This window comes from Phaseolus vulgaris, chromosome 1, assembly GCF_000499845.2.
Source record: "Phaseolus vulgaris cultivar G19833 chromosome 1, P. vulgaris v2.0, whole genome shotgun sequence".
Lineage (NCBI taxonomy): Eukaryota > Viridiplantae > Streptophyta > Magnoliopsida > Fabales > Fabaceae > Phaseolus > Phaseolus vulgaris.
Window position 1 is genome coordinate 48,327,880 of NC_023759.2, and position 21,604 is coordinate 48,349,483.

Below are 21,604 nucleotides of genomic sequence, written 5' to 3' on the forward strand. Positions count from 1 at the left end.
ATTATAAATTATATATTACAAAACTTAAAAAAATATGTTTAATATTTCAAATTGTAAATTTGTTTGATAATCTCGGATTTTTCATCCAACTCTTGCAGAAATCACAAATACACCAAGAACCATCACCAAACACACCACAATATTCCTACACGTATACAAACTCTAACGGAATGAATACCCATTGTAATGAATTTAATTCTACACAGGTAAATTTGAAAATATTAAATTATTGGGTTGGAGATTGAAACCTTTTCGGAAACGGGTAAAACCCAAAACCCATTTCTTTCTTCACCAAGAAACTCTTCAACAAAGTCACTTATTCAACGATCTGCAACCCTCTGGTCTTCCATACCCAACTCAGAGAGAAAATGGAGTTTGGTTTAATGGCTTCGAAGGCCCTTAGACCCACCTCCAGGCTCCTCCGAACCATCGTCTCCAACCCTCAGCTTCGCAATCCCGAGGCCTCCGCGGCGCAGCCGGAGCGCCCGCCGCGGACTCCTGGTTAGCTTACACCGTTTATGTTAGAGTGATGATTTCGGTTTCTGTTTTGTGATTATCTTGTATGATAATGACTTTGATCGTTAGATTTTGATATTGTTGGTGACTAGAGTGATTATGCGTGTGTATCGTGACTAATTTTAATTTGATTATTTGAGCTGGAGGTTTCCGTAGGATAGAATTTTAGATGGACATTGTCGAACTTAGTTGTTGAGTTTCATGTTTCCTGATGTTGTTCAGTTTTCTAATTCGCTTTCCTGCTTCTTGTGCCTTCCCTGCCTTCACAGGAAACACCACAGATGTATTTTCCGGTAGGCAAAACCATGCCTACTCTCTCATCTTAAATCTCTTAACATCACTTTTGTTGCAATTTGATGACACCCCTCACATTTTCTTATCACCTGTCTCTTTTGGGTTTGTTTATTTTTCACATGTGTTCAACTCTTATGGTGACTGTGATCATGCCTCTTTCTTTTTAAATTTTAGATGGTGGGTTTTGTGTAAATGACTGGCATTTTACGTATAAGAAAGGGTTGTGAAGGTCACTCTTATACCACGATGATGTTAATTTATAGGGCAAGTTTGTGGAAAATTTAAATGGCAACTTTGGTGCACTGCATCTGTTCTAGTTTGTGCTATTTTTTAGAAAGACGTTAACTTCTTTTGTGCCCGTTTTGACTTTGGTGTTTTTTGGAATTGAAAATAGAACAGAAATTTTTTCTTCAGATTTTCACAAAAACCCTTGCACCCACTTCCTAATTTTGAGGAAAGGAATTATTTTTTTCTCTTTGGCATTTAAATTTTACATACTAACAGGTTTTTTGCATCTCTCATTGTTGACTATGCTGCACAGGACTGAGGTTGGTTCATGGTTATTAATTGTGCATGGAGAATGATTTTATTATCCTGCAAGCAAGATGATATTTGCCCACTCTTACTTTCTTATTGTTTTTATGTTATTCCAGTTAAACTCAAAGTTTGTCGTTGGTACCAAACTGGTGCACATGGTTGGAGGATAAATCTTTGGGATCCCTGTTTATGGATTGTTATATCTGGACATGTAGGTGTGTTTTATAACTAAAAGCTACTGTCATTTAATCATTTTCAAATTGTAATGATGCTATCTCTGTAATTCTGTTATGATTATTTCATGTTGTATTCCAATCTTTTGCATCTAATTTTTGCGGAGAAAGTTCTTCCAAGTGACACGCAGATAGCACAGTTGAATCCTTTGGATCAAGGGGAAAGTTCATTATCTTTTAAAATGTTAATCCCTCACTTTTTTTATTCTTTGCCTATCAAAATTTTTGCTATTACTGGCTGCTATTTCACATGCTTATAGATCAATGCTGAAAAATTCTTAATCAACTTCCCTTCCTATATTGTTAAAGAAAACTGGTCACTCAAAAGGTTAGGAAGATGACCCTTATTAAAGACTTCAAGCTTGAAGCAAGGATAAGTCTTGCACCCGCTTCTGTGTCAGCATTAAATTTAGTTAAGATAGTAAGGATTGAAATATTTTGTCAACTCTTTGATAATACGGTGTAAAAGAAACTAAGATGTTAAAGCATGGAGTGTGATTTTTTATGTTTGAGTACACTATCACTTAATACATTCCCTATATACTAAATACACTCTTGGATAACTTAAAAATGTTATTTTGATTGACCTGTCTATTGGATTGGATAATGAGATAATATTAAATTGATTACTCCAACACACATTTAAGATGAATTGAATACTTGGAAGTACAAAAACAAAATGTTAAGGAAAATTAAAAATTAAAATAGTTTGTTTCCATTTACTTTTGGAAATCACATTTTACATTAAGCTCATGATATTTTGTTGGAATGAAGTTAATGTGAAATGTCCTGTGCCAATTGTCTCAACTCGAGCTGAAAATGTTTGGTGAAAACACTGATGATTTTGCTTTAACATGTCTATTGCACACCCTGGGTTACAACACTTACAACCACCTTGTATTGAAGTCTAACTTTTTATTCGGAGAATGGGTAGAACAAGGATTTAGCTCTAGATCACTTGGTCATAGATTTTTTGATACCTTGTCTTCAGCCAATAATACCAAAATCTTTAGCAGTTAAAGCTGTTAAGTCAAGATACATGAATGATTGTATTTTGGCTTCCCTAAGGCTGCAAATTTTTTTTAGGGCACGGTCTACTTGATGAGATTTATATCATTTAACTCAATGAATTTTTGCTCAAAAACTTCATCCCATGGACAGATATTTAATATTGTAGCACACGATATCAACATTGAAAATGGATTAGGCAATACTCCCACATAATTTAAGTTGACTAATCTGATTTTTGTGCAGCAATGACTTTAGGAATTAGTGCCGGTGTCGCATATGCAGAAAATGTGAGAACTGAAGCATCTTCTAACAGTGACCCAGGAGAGGACTTAATTGGCTTGAGAAAGATTGAGGATGGTTCTGTCGTATCAAACTTACATACAGCAAAATGGAGAGTCTTTACTGATAAAGCTAGAGAATTTTTTCAACAGGTATGGTGTTTCTTTGTTATGAAGTTCTTTATACACTCCATGTAGTGGAAAAAGATTGTTGTTGACTATCTATTATTTGCCAGGGAAAACTAGACGAAGCTGAAAAACTCTTCCTTTCCGCCGTACAAGAAGCTAAAGAAGGTTTTGGCGAGCAAGATCCGCACGTTGCTTCTGCATGCAACAATCTGGTCATTTTACTTGCAATTGATATTGCTACTTTCTTATTTTATTTTATTTTTGATAAAGGAGTTTTATAGGTGAGACACAAGGCATGAATTCAACTAGGAGAGGGCAAGGTTATCTATAAAACCTAAAATGAGAGAGATCAAGCCACATTATTTATGAATGCAATAAGGCTTTCCAAGCTAAATGCATATCAAACATGATACTCTCCATCAAAATAATCATTAGTGCATTTTGTTAAAGATATGATCTGATTATATTAAAGAGGGAAGTATTATATGATTTGATTACATCAAATAGAGAAAATCATAGAAATATTTCTCCTTATTAGTTATTGATTTTGTTCCTTATTATCGTATCTCTTTTTCATTATAAATAAGAATGCTACCGTGTGTACACAATTACAATTTACAAGTAATCCTTTCAATCCGTCCTCCGTGACTTGTTGTCACTAATCCGCTCCATGACTTTTTCCATAGAGGCACTGGCCCTGACTTTGTGACTTTGACTTTCTTGGGTAAACAATAACCACTGCAACATTTTTTCTCTCTAGCTGCCACCACACCCTGCAAACATTTTTTTCTCTCTACAAGCAGTTGTGCCTTCCGAGCACTTTTACTTGGCAGTTGTCGTGCCCTCTGTGCACTTTTGCTCCTCGACATCTATTGTGCTCTCACATTGTCTTTGCTCACCACACCCTTTGAGTATTTTTTCTCTCTGGCAAGCACTGCGTCCTTCCAATATTTTTTTTTCTCTTTGACAACCACACCCTTTTAGCATTTTTTGCTTTCTGCTATCCGCTGCCCCCTTTGACCTTTGATGCAACCCTAGAACTGGTGCTGCTACTCTTCTTTGTTGACCACTACACCTGCTCTAGTTTGAAGGAGATTGTTATCTATATGATTTGATTACATTAAATAGGGAAATATGATATGATTGATTACATCAAATAGGGAAATATCCTAGCAAATAATTCTCATTATTAATTATTTTGTTCTTTATTACTGTATCTCTTCTTTAGTTTAAATAAATATGCTCATGTCATGTGTATACACAGCACACATCTACAAACAATCCTTTCAATACATTTCATAAAGGATGAAAACACAATTTTTCTTTCCTTTTTTTAAGTGTATTTTTTATCTTCTAGTAGTTCTTTGATGCCTATGCTGCATTTCTTATCCTCAGTTGGGAAATATCTTGTATTTTAATATTTTTTGAATTTTTTTCCTGATATTTGCTGAACTATTTTTGAAGCTTTAAGATTTATAGTAAGAACGTTGGTACATCTACTGTAATTATGTTTTTCATGGAAAAATAGCTTATGGTATTTATATTTATACACAACTTGCAATGGTAAAATCTCACATAATTTGGTGATAGTAATGGTATGCATGTGATCAACACTTTCAGCTTCTAGTCATTTTTATTTATTTTTTGTATAGCAGTTTGGTTGGTTGATTCTTTGTTGTTTAGGCTAGTTGAAAAAGAAAATGACTCTCATAATATGCACCACATTTTGATTATTGTTTTTTCAGGCCGAATTCTACAGGGTTAAAAAGGCATTTGACAAAGCAGAACCATTGTATTTGGAAGCCATCAATATATTAGAGGAATCTTTTGGTCCTGATGATGTACGGTAGGGTGCAATAACTGATACCATCACAAATAATGCTTCATCTACTTTAAATTGTATAAGTTGAGCATCATTACTAGGAACTATAAATTTGTATACAATACATGAATAGGAATTATGATACTGTATGGGGCTTAGGTCAATCAGGTTTAATGCTCATTTAAGGGATATAAAGGATGATCTAGAGCTTTCCTGGACGTGGGTCATGGAAACATAATATTCCGAAAAGGAGGAACAGATATAGACAATACTAGAAAATTTCAACTTAAGCCTATTTTACGAAGTAAATGAAAAATGCTGCTTCAAGATTTGTGGAACAGACCTTCAAATTTGTTGCATTTGATTTCCTAGTTCCTACTTGGTATATATATGATATAGGCAGTCAACTTTGAATCTCTTGTAATCCAGTTTTACTTGGAAAGACAAAACATAAAGAGGTCAAGACTCCTCGGTCCACTATACAAAACAACACATTGGCATTTTCATAAAATCTTTCCGGGGACCAAGAATAATGTATATGTGATAAGTTGGGATGCTAATGATGTGTATGCTCTTGCCTCAGACCTTCAAATTTGTTGCATTTGATTTCCTAGTTCCTACTTGGTATATATATGATATAGGCAGTCAACTTTGAATCTCTTGTAATCCAGTTTTACTTGGAAAGACAAAACATAAAGAGGTCAAGACTCCTCGGTCCACTATACAAAACAACACATTGGCATTTTCATAAAATCTTTCCGGGGACCAAGAATAATGTATATGTGATAAGTTGGGATGCTAATGATGTGTATGCTCTTGCCTCAGAGGGTATGTTTAGATATATGGTATAATTAAGGAATATTAGGGAAATCGTACTTCTTTCCACTATTTCCCTTAATAGATTGTTTCTAATCCCTAAATTCATAATCAATTCTCTTAAACTTGTGTATAAATATGGTATTGTAGTCGTTAAATAAACAATTTTATATTCTTGTCTAAAGTAGGAACCAAAACCAAAATTGAAGTAAATTACAGGGTAAAAATGCCTTTAAGCTATATAGATGTGTGTATGAACATAGATATGGATGGGTATTCATTTGGATTCCCACATATCCATACGTGTCTTTAATTTTGAATATTTGATCGTTTAGGGTTGGAGTTGCTGTTCACAACCTTGGGCAGTTCTACCTTGGACAACAGAAATTGGAAGAAGCCCGTGTTAACTATGAGGTAATTAGTTGAACTCAACAATCTTGGTCTTGGTGTCGTGTCTTTTTCTCCCATTATTGGATAAAGTATAACTTTATTCAACTATTCTAATTAATGTCCATCAATTTTACCCTACTCTCATAAATGTCCTATACTTTGAACTACAGGAATTAAACACTATGAATTACCCCACTTTCTGGAACACTCTAATCTGGTATTGTGGAGCATTTACTTAATTGAGAAAAACACCATTGCTATTATCAATCATGCAATGTTTTTATACAAATTGATAAGATCCAAGCCTTCGTATTTTTTTTGGCCTGCAACAAAGTTCCCAACTGAACACTTGGGTCTCTTTTCTCCTACTCGTGGCTAAAGAGTCTCTTAATCAAGACAATAATGAAGACAAAAGTTAGATACAAATTTCTCTAAGAGAAGGTCCTGAATAAAGGTTAAATGAACCTAAAGAAACCAAAACACTCAATTTTCTAAGCACTTGGAAATCTTCTGAATGTTATGTAATGGAACCAATTTTCATTATTTTTGGATCTTGATGTTGGTATACATTTTTGTTTGTAGTTATTCCTACTCCTTTATGTTTTTTCAGTTCTAGTGACCGCCTTTTCTCTTTTTTTTAACAGCGCGCTTTGAAGGTATGGACCTATTATTCTCAGGGAGAGACAACTATTCTCCTGTGTATCACCTTGTATTTCATTCTTATATCTTGACATCCTTTTTGTGTTTGATGATTGAGGCTTTATGTTGTCTTGATTATAGCATGTGGTAATGTCTATTGATTCAGATAAAAAGGCGCGTTCTGGGGTTTGGCCATTCAGAATGTTCAGATACAATGTATCATCTAGGAGTGGTAATTATTTGTCCTTTTACACTACTATTTTTTATTCTTGTTTGTTGTGTTTGTTAAAGTAGTCTAATACTGTATTAAGAAAAAAGAAATTTAGATTTTGGAAGATTGATCTTGGGGTCAAAATATAAAACAAAGGTAATGTCTGGTTAATTTTCAGTTGACATGCTTCATTACTAATAATTACAAAAATTCCACCTTCTTTTTCTGTTTACTACTTTTAATAATTTGGAAAGGAAAATGAAAACAACAAAATTTGTTTCCATCATTTCCTTTACTACAACATCTTAGAAACCAGAAGTATTATGAAACAGTGGCCTTTTTATCTCCCACTAGATTGAAAAAATTAAGAGTTGAAGATATAAACAACTTTTTGTGGATGGAGTCATTCACTACTATTTTCACATAATTTAGACATGCTATAGCTACCACAACAGATTAACCCCAAAAATGAGTAAAAATGTGGATGGGAAGCGGTTTATTTGTTTTGGATGTAGGGGAGAAACAAAATACTGATTTGTCATAGATATTCTTAATACTTGCTCTGTTGTAAAGCTATGCGGGAACTTTTATGCCCTAAGTTTTACATGTATTTCAAATTTTTTTCTTTATTTTGACATAAAAGAGTATTTCTACTTTCTGATATTTTAATAAACATCTTTTACAAGTTAGTAAGGTAAGGTTTGCTTCTACTTATATACTGTAGATTGGTCTTATCTCTAGTTGATGTGGGATCTCCAACATACCCTATCACACCAAGAACATCGTGCGTTTACGCCGAGGACATCGAGCGTGAGAATCAAGGGGGGCCCGATAGCAGGTGGTACGATAGGCTCAAATCTCAACTAGAATATACTTTGAATGATTCTGATACCATATTAGGAAATAAAATTTAGGCATAACTTAACCTCACTAAACCGGTTCAGTAAGATGAGGTTTGTCCCCACTTAAATATTGTAAATTGGTCTTATCGTAAGTCAATATGGAATCTCCAATAACAAAAAAACAAAAAAAGTTGTGAATTAAGGTGATGCTTGAAAGAGCATTGAAATAAGAAAGTTTGTTTATATATATATATATCTCTAGTCTCTGCTGTGAAGCAATGCTCTATAATATTGTGGTAGTTATTAAAAAAAAACGAGTTTTAAAAGGATAACCTATGTAATTTCTGTGGGGTATAATTGTTTTCTTGCCTCTTTTAGGTGTAATGCTTACTAGAGGCTTTGAATGCAATTTGCCTCATTGTTGAATTATTTTTCTCTTTGATGCTTCTTGGAAGTTGGAATTTTTGTTGGATCTTATTCTACAATAATTGTGTTCAGGTGTTGTATCTTCAAGGAAAAGAAAGGGATGCTGAGGTCCTTATTAAGGACTCTATAAGAATGCTAGAGGTATGTGGAATAATTTTATGTATCTTAAATTTCCCCCCACAGTGGTAATTGGTAATTGCCATTATTATTATTATTATTATTATTGTCATTCTTGTGCTTAATCTAATTTGTTTACGAATGTAGGAAGGTGGTGAAGGAGAGTCACATGTATGCATTAGAAGACTACGATACCTCTCACAGGTGGCCCCTTTTAAGTCTTTTTCCTCCCAAATCATCTTTGATAATGTGAAAATAACGTAAAAAGAGGTATATGATTAATCCCTCGCGTATAATGAACACATGGTTATGTAGTTATAGATAAAAAACATATGGGTTAAGCCTGTTACATCTAATACTCTCCCTCAAGCTGATTCCTCTAAATAGTATGTACCAAGTTTGTTACAAATATAACCTATTCTAGGTCCATATAAAGATTTAGTGAAAATATCTATTAATTGATCATTTGAATTAACAAACTCAGTTTGATCACGGACATGTGAATAATTATCAGGAATATAGTAGATAACATGAACTTTGACTTTTGGTTGAATTCTTTAGAAGGAGTGGAGGTAGAAGGCAATAACTCATTGAAGTCATGAAGAAGAGCATGACTTTTATCAAGATATTAAGCCATTGTACCATCAAGACGTTCAAGAGCAACAATATTGAGGAGATTTTCACAAACACCATAAAGACATTGAGTATCATTGGTGTACAATCATTCGGCCTGTTCCCAAACTTCTGAACATGTCTCATAAGCACAAAATGTTTTTTTTAAAGATAAGTATATAGTAGACTTGAGAACAATAATTTTCAACCAATGGGAAACCTCATTTTCAGCAATAATGGCCACACTCTAGGTAAGATGATCAACATAACGCTGACTCTTAAGCCATAGTCAATCCAATTAGTTCCATCCAATTTATCAATGGATAGATATACATTGACATAATTAGTATAGATGGACGGATCATGCACAGTGGCAGCAGAAAAGGCCATGGATGAAGAGGAGAGGGAAAACCCTAAAAAGAACAAATGAACTCCGATCAGGATGGCAAGGGCAGAATGAAGACGACAAGGCGATCCCGACATTGGTAATCGCCATTGAAAAGGGTTTAATCAAGCCAGCGGAAAGCGGTGATGAGGCTTGGAGAGGCGTATGAGGGTGCGTTGGAGCTCCGATCGTCACGATCTTTGTGGTGTGTTGGTCATCTGGCGGGTACAATCCGAACATATGTGTTGCTGGTCCAAACGACGACAGCGGCGGAAAAAAAAGTAATCGGTGAACAAAACTCAAGGATTTTACAGTAGTTCTAGATACCATGTGAACTTAAGATAAAAAGTGGTATAGAATTAATCCCTTGTGTATAATGAACACAAAGGGTTAGGTATTTGTAGATAAAAAAATACAATACGTATGGGTTAAGCCCGTTATATCTAACAGAGAAAAAGTAATATCCCTTCTAGAAAACATGTTTGTATGCACACACATATACATATGTATATATTTCATGCATTGTGAGTGGAAAGATTTTTTAGTGTCAACCAATTAGAAATCACCCAGGTAATTCTTATAGAAGTCATCAATCTTATCATGCATAACTATACGAAAAACCTTTACATTGTATATTTATATATGTTGGCAAGGATGAAATTTAATATTTATCTTGAATATCTTCCAACTGCCTAGGAGGTAGAACCACACAGTGCATGTAAGGTTAATATAAACTAGTGCTATTTCATGGGAATCAATTTAGGGCCAGTTAGTTATTGGCAGAAAGGTGGAACGATAATTTATTATCAGAATGTGTAATAGTAATAGTAGCTGTTATTAGCAGTTTTGTATCATTAGAATATGTTCATCAGCAACTATTGTGCTGACAGTTAAGGGCAGAAAGTTAGGAGCTGTTTGCTTTTTTTTTTATGATGCTGTTGCATAAAACTTATTTCACACAATCCAAGTTGATTTGAAAGGTAAAATATTGTTTACATATAAGTGCTCTCAGACACAACTAGATAACAGATAAAAACTATTATTGTTTCTCCACCAAACAACCTTTAACTTTGAGAAGAGTTGGTTTTTGGCTCTGTATAGGATTTTTTTTAACCAATCGGTAAGGAGTTTGATATTCTTCACATCCTTCGTAATATAATTATGAATTCCAGCATATAAAGCCAGAATGAGTTTGTGCGTTGTTCATCCCTCAAAGTGGATCTGTTCCTACTTTTCTGTTTTTTTAATTTCCCATATTATCTTTCTTAATTATATCTACTTATTGCTATACTTTTTTAGATATATATGAAGTCACATCAAGTTGCTGAAGCTGAAATGGTCCAGAGAAAGATCCTGCATGTTATGGAATTGTCAAAGGTTTTTTTTATGAACTTCTTTCCTTTGCTCTGTATCAACTTTCTTGTTAATGATGATGCATGTATATTTAATAAAATATGTAAGTACTGAGTAAGGGGATAACTTGTTTTAGGAAAGTGGTCAAGTAAGAGAAACTTCTGGTTGATGAAAGTATCCTCACTAGTAAAATACAATTTCTCTAAGCTGGTTGAGTTTTTCCATCTGAGTGAACTGGTGGTTGCGTCTTATTTGGTGTTTTTTCTGCCACTTTTAATGTCATGCCATTGTCATGGTTTAGGGGATGCAAGGATGTCCTTGGCAAGTTGGTTTCTTTTCCTGTTTCTTACTGTCACTGTATGAGCTGGCCCATAGATTGGGTGGTTGGGTGCTATTATTTTCTGATAATAAGTTCTGTCGTGATAGAATGCTGTATCTATTCTTGCTGAATAATAGTTAAAGATTCAATTTATTCTTATGTAGATATACTTTTTATTATTAGCATATTTAATTTATTTCATCAAATAGCAGTGGGTGATAGTAGATAAATGGACTCCAATTTTTAAACTTGTTAGGAGTTGCATTTCTTACAAAACAATCATGATTTGATTATTCATAAAACTATTATTATTACTTAACAATTGTGGAAAGAAAGTAGCATAAGTGGCACTGATGTCAGATTGATATTTTATTGTGTTCCTTGGTAGGAATTTGTAATCTTCTTTTTCCATTTGCTACTTTCTGTTTTCATTTAGAATTAGTTGTGGATCTTACTCAATGAAATTAGAAAATGTCGCATGAATTGTCAACATCACGATGCATTTGGTGTAATATAGGGATGGAATTCCTTGGCCACAGTTATTGCAGCTGAATCTCTGGCTTTGACCCTTCTAGCATCTGGCAATACAAAAGATTCGAAAGATCTTCTTGAAAGGTTGTAGTACTTAAACCTGGGAAATTAATTTAATTTTACACAAATGAAATCCTCACTTTTTTCTTTTCAGATGTCTTAATGTCCGGAAGGACTTGCTTCCCAGTGACCATATTCAGGTATGATTTTCTTTGACAGGAATTTTGGCAGTTCCAATTATATTTACATTTCAAATCCCTAAAATTGATTGCCAAGCTGGTGTTTCTTACACAGATATTGTTCTTATTTTAAGAAAAATCATGACGTTCTCTTTCTTTTTCCATGGTCAGATTGGTGCAAACCTACTTCATCTAGCAAGAGTGGCATTGGTTGACTGCAGTCAACATAAAGAGTTGGATGTTTCTAGAGCTAAAGCTGAGCTTGACATTGCAAAGAATTATTTGCATAATTCCATAAGGTTGGTATTAATTTGACATGCCTATCTCTTTCACAACTACTTTTGAATATCGAAACTCAATCAATTTATCAAGGAGCATTCAACTGCTAAACATTACATTGGGCTGTAACCTGGTGGACCTTATTGAATTATATTTGCAGAAGAAAACTCTTGCGTTTTAATTTCCTCCCAATATTATTAGATTACATTAGTAATTTCTTGATTAAGAATTAGATTGGTCTTATATGATTTTTAATTGTAAACATTAATATAATTTGAACTATCATGGATAATATTTGGTTTAAGGTGAAGGCATTTGCTTAGCTTGCCTAGCAATTACTAGCCATCTCCTGAAATTTCAAGAATTTGTGGAGTCTGTAGAATGAAGCACATTTATGATAGGCCATTTCTTGTTCCATCTCAGGATTGCACGTGAATGTTTAAAGAAGGTATCAAAACAAAAGGACAAGTTAAAGAAAAACAGTAAGCCTGGAGATTCTAGAAAGGAAGACCAAGCAGCATTGATCATATTGGTTAGTTTTATGGGATTATTATATTGATTTGCTCTCTTCTGTTATGAATAATTATTGGTTTATTATGATATAAATGCAACCTTTTCAGTTGCAATCACTCAATACATTGTCATCAATGGAGTTAGATAAGCAAGAAGTGCAAAAGATTCAGGTTAGATTACAAGCTTTTATGGCAGTACAACTACGTTCAAGAAATGAGAAAAATTGCAAATATCATATTTGTGCTTGGTTAAGTTAAGTGTTAATGTTCTTTTGTAAGCAGGAAGGGGATACTAACCTCGAGGCTCAGGAGGCACTTCTTCAATGCATTTCTGCTTACAAGGAGGTAAACGTTTGTGATGTTTTTTTGGGCAGCTGTGTATGCTCTATTTTTTCTAGTTAATTAATCGTCATAGATAATTAATGTAGTATTGTGGATATTACTCAGTAGTTGATTTTTTTTTCCTTTCTGAGGAGAGCATTTATATAAGATTTTGTTGATTGATGGTTCCATTTCTGCTAAAAGAAATAGAAGTTATGTTATTGACTCATCAGAGTAATCAAATATGAAATGAAGTTTGATCGCTAATTCTTGCTATTCCAATAATTCCGCATAGAAATTCTGGTGATGAAATATTTGATGAGACAGCATAAATGGATGGGTAGTTTGGGGATGAACTTCATTCTACAATGGTCCAAGATATTAAGAGTCATGTATGTTCTACAGAACAGAGTCATCCATTTTATATTACAAAATGAATGATTTGGATAACTAAACCATCCATGGTCCCTAATATTTTGACTGTCGAAGTTGTTATTGACACGTTTACAAATCTGATGCTTCATGAATTTCATGTAGCATGTAAGGAGACAAATGTTTCATCTCCTTACATGCATTTGAGACCATACAAATGATGTTTCATTAGCAAATCATCATTACGTGAAGGGTGTGAACATCTTCCATGCATTTCTTTCATATAGGATTCTGAAAATTTGTTCTAACTTCATTCTGGCTTTGCAGTTTGTATCTGAGAGGTCAATTGCTGATACCCCTGAAATAAAGAACGAGTACCTTTCATGTTTAAAGCGCGCTCAAAATTTGCTTGGACATAAACTTCATTAGAAGCCAAGCAATGAAACACCATGACAGGAATTTTTTTTTTCCCCTTTTTCTTTTATTTTTTTAATGTGTATGTGCTTACTTCAATTCAAGGGCAATTTTTTTGTTGATAAAGAAAATAATTAAAAATGGAAATAATGTTACTGAGCATAGAAATATAATAAGTTAATCACATTACCTTTATATTGAACTGTTCTATGCTCAGTTATAGTATTATGCTTTGATATCACTTCAATTGTTAGTAGACCCCCATTTGATTGAAGAAATAATATTTTTCCGTTCTGGGAAAGTTGCAGTCCTAAAAATTCTCTTGACGAAGCCATAATTTTTTCACTGAAAAACATGTATATTTTTGTTCTCTATTTCCAAACATGTATGCTTATCTAAGGGTCTAGTCTAAAAAAGTTTCAGTTTGAGAAAAGGAAACGATCAAACTAAGTTTCCAATTGGTTTTTAAGTAAAAATTATTTGAAAATTTTGAAGTTGCAACACAATCTTACATATTAATTTGAACATATGTATCTCATTTATCGATTTAAGAATAATTTTATGAACTTTTATATAAAAAAAGTTAAACTAGCAGAAAGTAAGACTGAGGAAGATGCAGTTTACGGGATCTGAACAAATCCCAAAAGAAAGGTTATGATGGGAACATAAAGTAAGTGGTGATTATGAACTTTTAGTAAGCCTCCACTCTATAGTGGGCATATATACACCACAGAGCTTGGAGTGGTTTCTGACTGAACCTAAAAGCCTCTAAAAAAGGTTGAAGAATAAACTTCTATTGGTGTAGACAAGTCAGAAAAATACATTGCTAAAACTCAAAACAGTTTCTGACAGGAGCCAAACTACCACATATCTTTAAACTTCTAGTAGGTCCGAATACCCATCTTTCATTAAATGAGGTTATTAAAATTCTGACAACATCATTGTGATTTGTGAACACTTGAAAAAAGTTAAACACACCATTCCTGACACGTGAAGCTCTCAACCACAACACACTGCACTGCATGGCGAAGCATAAATTTTCCAAACACATTCACATTTTTCAAAAAACAGTGGTCTCATGTGATCATGTCCTTCAAGCTCTTCTCTCTGAAATCTCTGATTGAGAGAAAGAATCCTCAAGAAACCACAGATGAATTGGCCATTGTGAAAGCTGCTGCACGGGCATGGTACCAGCATGGTTCAGGTTCTAAAGCAAAGGCCAAGAGTGAGTTTGAAGTCACAAGATCTCAAAGTCTAGCAAGGCCTTCACGTTACAAGTTAGAAGCTATGAGAATGGCCAAGGAAACAGCATCAGTTCACACAATTAAACCTCTTCTTGACTCGTATGAAGTTCAATGCATTTCAAAGCAATTGGATAGGCTTATTAAAGAGTCTGGCAACAACAATGCAGATAACAGTGATCGTAAGGATAATGGTAACAGAAGGATGGAGAATAAGAAGAGGATCAACAGAAGGGCTTATACTCCTTTGTCAGTCAAATGTGTACCTGCGGTTAATCTAGCTATTTGTCTGCCAAAGGCCAATAATCATTTATGATCATTATCTGTTTTCCATCACTAGGTTAGTTTACTGATTGATCTGTCTAAATTGCATGTAATCCATGTTGTTATAGAATAAATTTGTTGACCAACATCAGAAATTTAAACTAAGCATACTTGTCTTGTTTGTAAAATTCTTTAAATGAAGTCCCGTTTTTAAGTATTATGGTAAAAAAAACACTATTAAAAAGAGAGATTATGTTTGAAATTGCTAGTTTTTCCAAAAAAGATTAGATTTTATTAAACTCAGTGGTCAACCAAATTTCTTAACAAAGATTAGTCATCGTTAAATTCGGTGGTATTTAGTACAATAACATGAGTATCGCATTTATATATTTAGTACTTTATGTATATTTGATCTGCTGTTCTTAATGTTGTTGTTATAAAATAAATCTGTTAACAAACACATTAAGAAATTTAAGTTAAACATACCTATGTCGATATGTTACTTTTTCTGGACTCATTCTCCTTAAACAAAGTTTCGTGTTCAAGTACTGTGTATGAGAAAAAAGCAGTTGAAAAGAAAGATCCTACAAAAAATGGTTAGTTAGGTTTTGCTGACAAAGACTATAAATTATTAAAAGTGAGTGATCAAACAAGTTTTCAAATTGAAAAAATAAATAGAAAGGGTTTAAGTTGTAGGATGATAATGAGGAGTGAATGTAATTAAACAAGAGTCGGTGAATGGTAGGTTGTGAAAAGATGTTTTTGGAGTGAGTCATGTGATTCCTGAGACTCCTAACCTAACATCCAATGTAGGAAATATAGAACATATGTTTCATAATCTTTAGCTCAGCATGTCAGAAGTACCTAAATCAATGCAGGCTCATATGAAGGCTACTCATTCATTTCTGTTACTGTCTCATTTTGATAACACTGTCATTACACCCAAATATGTTGCCAACATGCTTCCTTGCCCATCATGACCAGTTGTGCCAAAAATTCTAGACAATTTTCTGTCAATCGTCATTTCATGAATAATAAATGAAATCAAAATCTTCTCTCCTTAATTTCACTACAAGTTGACCGAATTTGAAAAGAAATAATTGGGTTTAGCCCATGTTGTTTTAGTTGCTTCTAATCTCATAACAACAAATCAAACTTTTTTCAAATAAAGTAATGATATTAATAATATGTTTTCAAATGGCCAAAAACATTCATTAACCATTATTCGAGGCCATAAAAACCTTTTTCTTTTCCTTTTAAATGTATTTATTAAAAATATATAAAGATGGATGCATTTTCATTATAATAATGTATCACAGTTTCTTTACCCGTCAATAACTATGAATTCTTCTTTCATTTTACCTCTAAACTACAACTAATTTTATTATTTCTAAAAAAATGACCTACCATTGATAATAAGGAATTTTTCACCACTTTTTTTCATAAACTGATATTGTTATAACACATTCACTAAGAACACGGTTGAGGAGACTTGAAAAAAAAACTGCATTTTTAGCTCACAGATAAAATTATATACCATGGGAATACACTTTCATATATTATTATGATTATTAATGATATTATTATTATTATTATTATAACAATAGGAAAACATGGGAAAGAAATGGAAAGCAATGAAGAATCCTTGGTAGTTAGTTGTACCAACCAACAAGGCTCCAAGCAGAGAGCGAACCACAGCAATTACCACAAATCCAAATCCTAAAAAGTAAGAGGTGAAAAATAAAGGACCAAATCCTACTTAGAAAAGCACAAGAGTAGTGTTCCTTGTTTCTTCCGAAAGGAAGAGACAAAGGTGTTGCTCATGGCTTCCACAGAATGGTTGTGTCTGCAATCATGGAAGTGACAACATAGGGGTCCATGTTAGAAGCAGGTCTCCTGTCCTCAAAGTAACCCTTCCCTGCTTTCTCTGTGTCCCTCCCAACTCTAATAGAAGCTCCACGGTTTGCAACTCCCTGAACAATCACCACACCAAATATGATTCAATTTTGTTTATAAATTCCTCTCATGTGTTAAAAACTAGTGAATAAAGAAAGTGTTGATAAAATACATTTGTTACCTTGAAAGTTAAAAGAAAGTGACATTTGTTATTAAAAATGAAAACAAAAAACATGTTCTAGAAGGGGTCCCCGTGTCGTTTTTTGTGTACAGAGGGTCCATAATGCTTGGTCTCACATCGAAAAATGTGTGAAATGAAAGGCAGAGGAACCAAAAGAGCATAGTATGGTGTTCTTTTTGTTGCTTACCCATAGGAAGGTGTTGATGTCGGCAGTTTCGTGTCGTCCTGTCAGACGGCGTTCATTGCCTTCTCCATAAGCAGCGATATGCTCCTTGTGCCTCTTCCCCAATTTCTGTATAGCTGATTTGATTTCTTCATAGCCACCATCATTTCTCATTGTCTTGGTGCTGCAAAAGTATAATACTGTTCCTATTAATATTATTAATTCGATGGACTCAAAGTGATTTAGTTTTAATTTTGTCCTATTAAGGTTACCTGTAGTTGGTGTGAGCACCAGCACCATTCCAATCACCCTGATTTTGACATTAGTCAACAACTCAATATCATTTCAAAAAAGTAAATGAAAAAAGAAAACTTTTACTCTCAACATGCATGCCCATTAAACTCAAGAAATAATTTTATGGCCTAAGATTTTTGAAGGGAGAAAATGTTAACCTTGATTGGCTTGGGGTCAAAGGAAAGCACCACACCAGCAACCTCAGTGATCCTCTGTTAGTACCATAAGAAAGAAAGTTAGTTGAATTGATGAGATGGGTAGAGTAAGACCAGTACTAGTCACGTGCTACCTACCTCCAAGATGTAACGAGCTACCCACAACTCGTCACCAGCTGAGATCCCAACTGCAGGTCCAACTTGGAATTCCCACTACACACACATGATTGATGCTCAATATATAAGAAATCAAATTAGATTAGAGAAAGCAAACACAAGCTCAAAGTGTGAAGGGTAATCAATGATGTGTACGAAAAATAGTGCATAATTTGCACTAATTTGAACTTACCTGACCAGGCATCACCTCTCCATTAATTCCACTGATGTTGATGCCAGCATAGACACAGGCTTTGTAATGTGCGTCAACAATGTCACGCCCAAAAGCCTTGTCAGCACCAACACCACAATAGTAAGGTCCCTGTTCAACAAATAAAACAGCAATGTTATTCCCAATATGTTTGAACATTGATCATTTGAGTAAATGTGTGAAATGGAGAGTAACTATCCTAAGACTAAAAACATCAATGAAAGTGAGTACTCACCTGAGGTCCAGGGAAACCACCAACAGGCCACCCAACAGGCCAGTTCACTTCTTTCTGCAACAAGGTGTATTCCTGCTCAATACCGTACCTAATAAAGAACCATGCAACAACAAATAGTCAGAAAAAGAAAAATAGAAATGGTTACTAGAAACAGCAATGGAAAAACAATATATACCAGGGTTCTTCAGCAACAACATCAGGATTGCTGAATATCTTGGCAGCATTGTGCCTCTTGTTAGTGGGAATGGGTTCTCCAGCTGGAGTGTAAGCATCACACATAACCTAGATTGGAAAACAAAGAGGATTACACCAAGGAACAATTTGAAAGTAATTTAATTATGATACAGTGACTATATAAAGATTTTTTTATACTGCTACCCGATTACAAGTTATACACAGTAAAATTGTTGATTTTTGGTTATTAACGACTACAAAAACCATATCCAAAGTAATTTCTGGAAAGTCATTGGTGTGAAAATTCGCCCCTTCACAGTATCAAAACTAAACTTACAACAAAAACCAAGTTCTATGTGCAAAAAGAAACTCACCAAGATATTGTTACCCCTTCTGAATGGATCCTTGAAAATGGCTTGTGGGCTGTATGGAATCAAACCCAAATAAGTAAAGAATACAATATCAATAAAATGGAAAACAAAAAAAATTCAAATTGCGCATTGGTTAAGGAAAAAGGTGATTAACTAAGATGGTTAAAAACCATACTATATAATCACTTCACTGTCTTGTCCAGGGGCTTGACCTGTGCTGGAACCATCATAGTTCCACTTAGGCAGCTGTGAAGGGTTGGTAACTGGTCCTGGGAGAGTCTATATACCAAATCCATTTTACATTTGGGTTAGTAAACAGAAAACATGCAAATACAAAAAAAAATAAATCAGCTTGCTACATAGAGTGAATTACCCTTGCTTTGCTCCTTAGATCCAATCCTGATCCACCGATCCTACCATAGTAAAAATAAAATGTTACAAATCATCAAGTGAAAAAATTGTATAAAAGCTAGTTTCAAATTAATTCCAAACAAAAGAGCAAGCTCATCTTTGAAGCGATCAAATACTGAATAAAGTCAAACAACGTAATAGTCACCAAAAGACAGAGTAAAGTAAACGTCTTAGATTCAGAACACCCCCACAAAGTAAGCATAAACTATCCCCAACAAATATTGAACAGGGGGGCGAAACATCGAGAGAGAATACAATATATCACATAAACAAGATTATATGAAACATAATAAGGAACACCAACAAGAGGGAGAGGGGGAAAAAGGGAAATCATTGGAGAAAGTATTCTCCTTCTTGCAATATTTAAGTTCATGAGATATCAAGAATTCAGGTCAAAAGTTTCCAGGGTGGTTTTTAAAGGGGATGGAACAAAATCATGTATTGTAGAGTAGAACAGAGTGATGGATCCAATAAAAGATATTTTCTTCCTCACAAGAAAGATATAACAATACTCTTCCAGACACAGTTGAACACTAAAAGCTAATAGTTCAAGAACAGAAATTCAAACATTGGTTGATCATGTCATCCGAGACAAGTCCATTCAGCTGGACCCAATTCTCAACGCTGATCATACAAAGGATCGGTAAAAATAAGTCACGCCCACCATGAGAAACATTTCACCCCAAAAAACGTTTCTTGTAACGTAAAAACATGCAGGTAACAACAGACTCGAATATTTCACACGTTGTCATGTGTGTTCTTGTTCGTACGTACAGAACAACAAACTTTCTCTGTGCGTGAGATATATAAAGAGAGAGAGAGAGAGGGGCTAACCATATGTACTCTGCGATGACCTTCTCGGTGGTGTCGGAGAGGTTAAGGTTGATGAGATCTGAGAGCAGCGACATGGTAGAAATGAAGAGACGAAGAAACAAGGAAAGACCCTTCTTCACAGAAAAAAAAAAATCTCTCTTTCTCTCTCTCTCTCCTTTTCTCTCTGAATCCTGAGATTCAACTCGTACGTGAGCACAAGAATAGAGAAGGTGTGTGGGATTTTATAGTGGGTTGTTCTTGTTCCCCTACAACATTGTACTCCCTCAGATTCAATACGTAATTCACTCTAAAAAAGGCCTTTTTAATTCATTTCCACCCTAAACTTTAACTCTATTATGCTTATTTCTTTTAGATTCATCAAAAGAAAAACATTATTTGGTAAAGAAACAATTATTCAAATGACATGATCAAGATACTCATTAAGATCATGGATTTTTAATATGTAACAGCACAAATTTACAATGAACCATGTGGGAATATTTAATGTTTTTGTTTTTTATTATAGATATAATCATGACTATGATCATATTAGGTGGAATTACTAAACTTTCGTTAAATAATAAATAGTCCAAATGACATGGCCGTTTCAAAAGTGCGTTTGGCAGAAGAATCAAATTGCTGGGGTCCACCAACCCTTCACCGGCTACTGCTTCTTCTGGTTTTCCTTTTATTTATTTATTTAATTATTGTGTCATGCAGTAGGTACTTTAAGGCCTCTTCCTAAAAATATGTATTTTTTCATTCATCATATCTAACCTGAAATTTTTTTATATCTCCTTGTTTCATTTTTATAATATTATACTTTATTATTTTAATATAAGCATTAGATTCTATAAAAGATACTTTGATATATAAATTTTATTTTAATTTATTGTCATAGCTTATTTTTAAAGTCAAATGAATACTAAAATAATAATAATAATTATTATATACATGTGTGTATCATTCTCTTAAAATATAAATTCAGATAATTAAAGAGATTTTTTTCCAATTTCAAAATATATTTGATAAAAATACCTTAAAAATAATAAATTTGTTAAAAATATCTATCGGATAGAGTCGTTGTGTATAATATTATCTTTATTTATAAAAAAATGTACTTTTAGTCTTTAAAAAAATTAAATCGATTAATGATTTAGGTTTTCAGTCAAATATTAATTATTCTGCTTTTAGTTTTTCCTGTAGATAAATTATGTCAATATCTATATTTTTAATTGATAAAAACAATACATTTTAGAGATATTTAATTTTTTTTAGTAAATTTATTTTAATAAGTACATAATTATTATTTTGTTGTGTGCAAAAGTTACAAAATCATTAAATAGAATCTAAATTTATAAAAAATAATAATTAATTGTTATAGTAATTAAATTAAATATTATTTTAAATATCAATCTATAAATTATTTATCGATAATAGAAATCAATAATTTTGTTAGTCTTTAAAATTGTCTTTAATTTAGTTAATATAACAACTAATT

At 33.5% G+C, this 21,604-nt stretch overlaps 3 protein-coding genes across 6 annotated transcripts; 2 read left to right on the forward strand and 1 right to left on the reverse strand.

Moving 5' to 3' along the window:
• The first annotated feature begins 200 nt into the window (after positions 1 to 200).
• LOC137814951 (uncharacterized) lies at positions 201 to 13,855 on the forward strand. Of its 4 annotated transcripts, none has more exons than XM_068617927.1 (19): positions 249 to 501; positions 786 to 809; positions 1,464 to 1,562; positions 2,835 to 3,022; positions 3,106 to 3,210; positions 4,744 to 4,844; positions 5,972 to 6,050; positions 6,671 to 6,682; positions 6,832 to 6,897; positions 8,217 to 8,285; positions 8,409 to 8,465; positions 10,558 to 10,635; positions 11,448 to 11,545; positions 11,616 to 11,661; positions 11,812 to 11,939; positions 12,343 to 12,451; positions 12,540 to 12,602; positions 12,714 to 12,776; positions 13,452 to 13,855. In XM_068617927.1, exons 1-19 carry the CDS (start codon positions 369 to 371, stop codon positions 13,551 to 13,553), a joined length of 1,620 nt encoding a protein of 539 aa, XP_068474028.1. In that variant the 5' UTR covers positions 249 to 368; the 3' UTR covers positions 13,554 to 13,855. The 4 variants fall into 4 exon arrangements, with proteins under 4 accessions (XP_068474029.1, XP_068474030.1, XP_068474028.1 ...); XM_068617930.1 differs by having other exon boundaries at positions 392 to 501; positions 1,464 to 1,558; XM_068617928.1 differs by lacking the exon at positions 786 to 809 and having other exon boundaries at positions 201 to 501.
• A 769-nt stretch (positions 13,856 to 14,624) lies between these two features.
• Positions 14,625 to 15,095, forward strand: LOC137816106 (uncharacterized). The gene has a single exon (XM_068619200.1). It carries the CDS (start codon positions 14,625 to 14,627, stop codon positions 15,093 to 15,095), a length of 471 nt encoding a protein of 156 aa, XP_068475301.1.
• Positions 15,096 to 16,577: 1,482 nt separating this feature from the next.
• Positions 16,578 to 20,653, reverse strand: LOC137814954 (glutamine synthetase PR-1). The gene is made up of 12 exons (XM_068617932.1): positions 20,125 to 20,653; positions 19,253 to 19,292; positions 19,055 to 19,158; positions 18,883 to 18,931; positions 18,510 to 18,616; positions 18,335 to 18,422; positions 18,082 to 18,210; positions 17,871 to 17,945; positions 17,736 to 17,789; positions 17,556 to 17,593; positions 17,308 to 17,467; positions 16,578 to 17,016 (listed from the first exon to the last, which is right to left on the reverse strand). Exons 1-12 carry the CDS (start codon positions 20,196 to 20,198, stop codon positions 16,864 to 16,866), a joined length of 1,071 nt encoding a protein of 356 aa, XP_068474033.1. The 5' UTR covers positions 20,199 to 20,653; the 3' UTR covers positions 16,578 to 16,863.
• Positions 20,654 to 21,604: the final 951 nt, after the last annotated feature.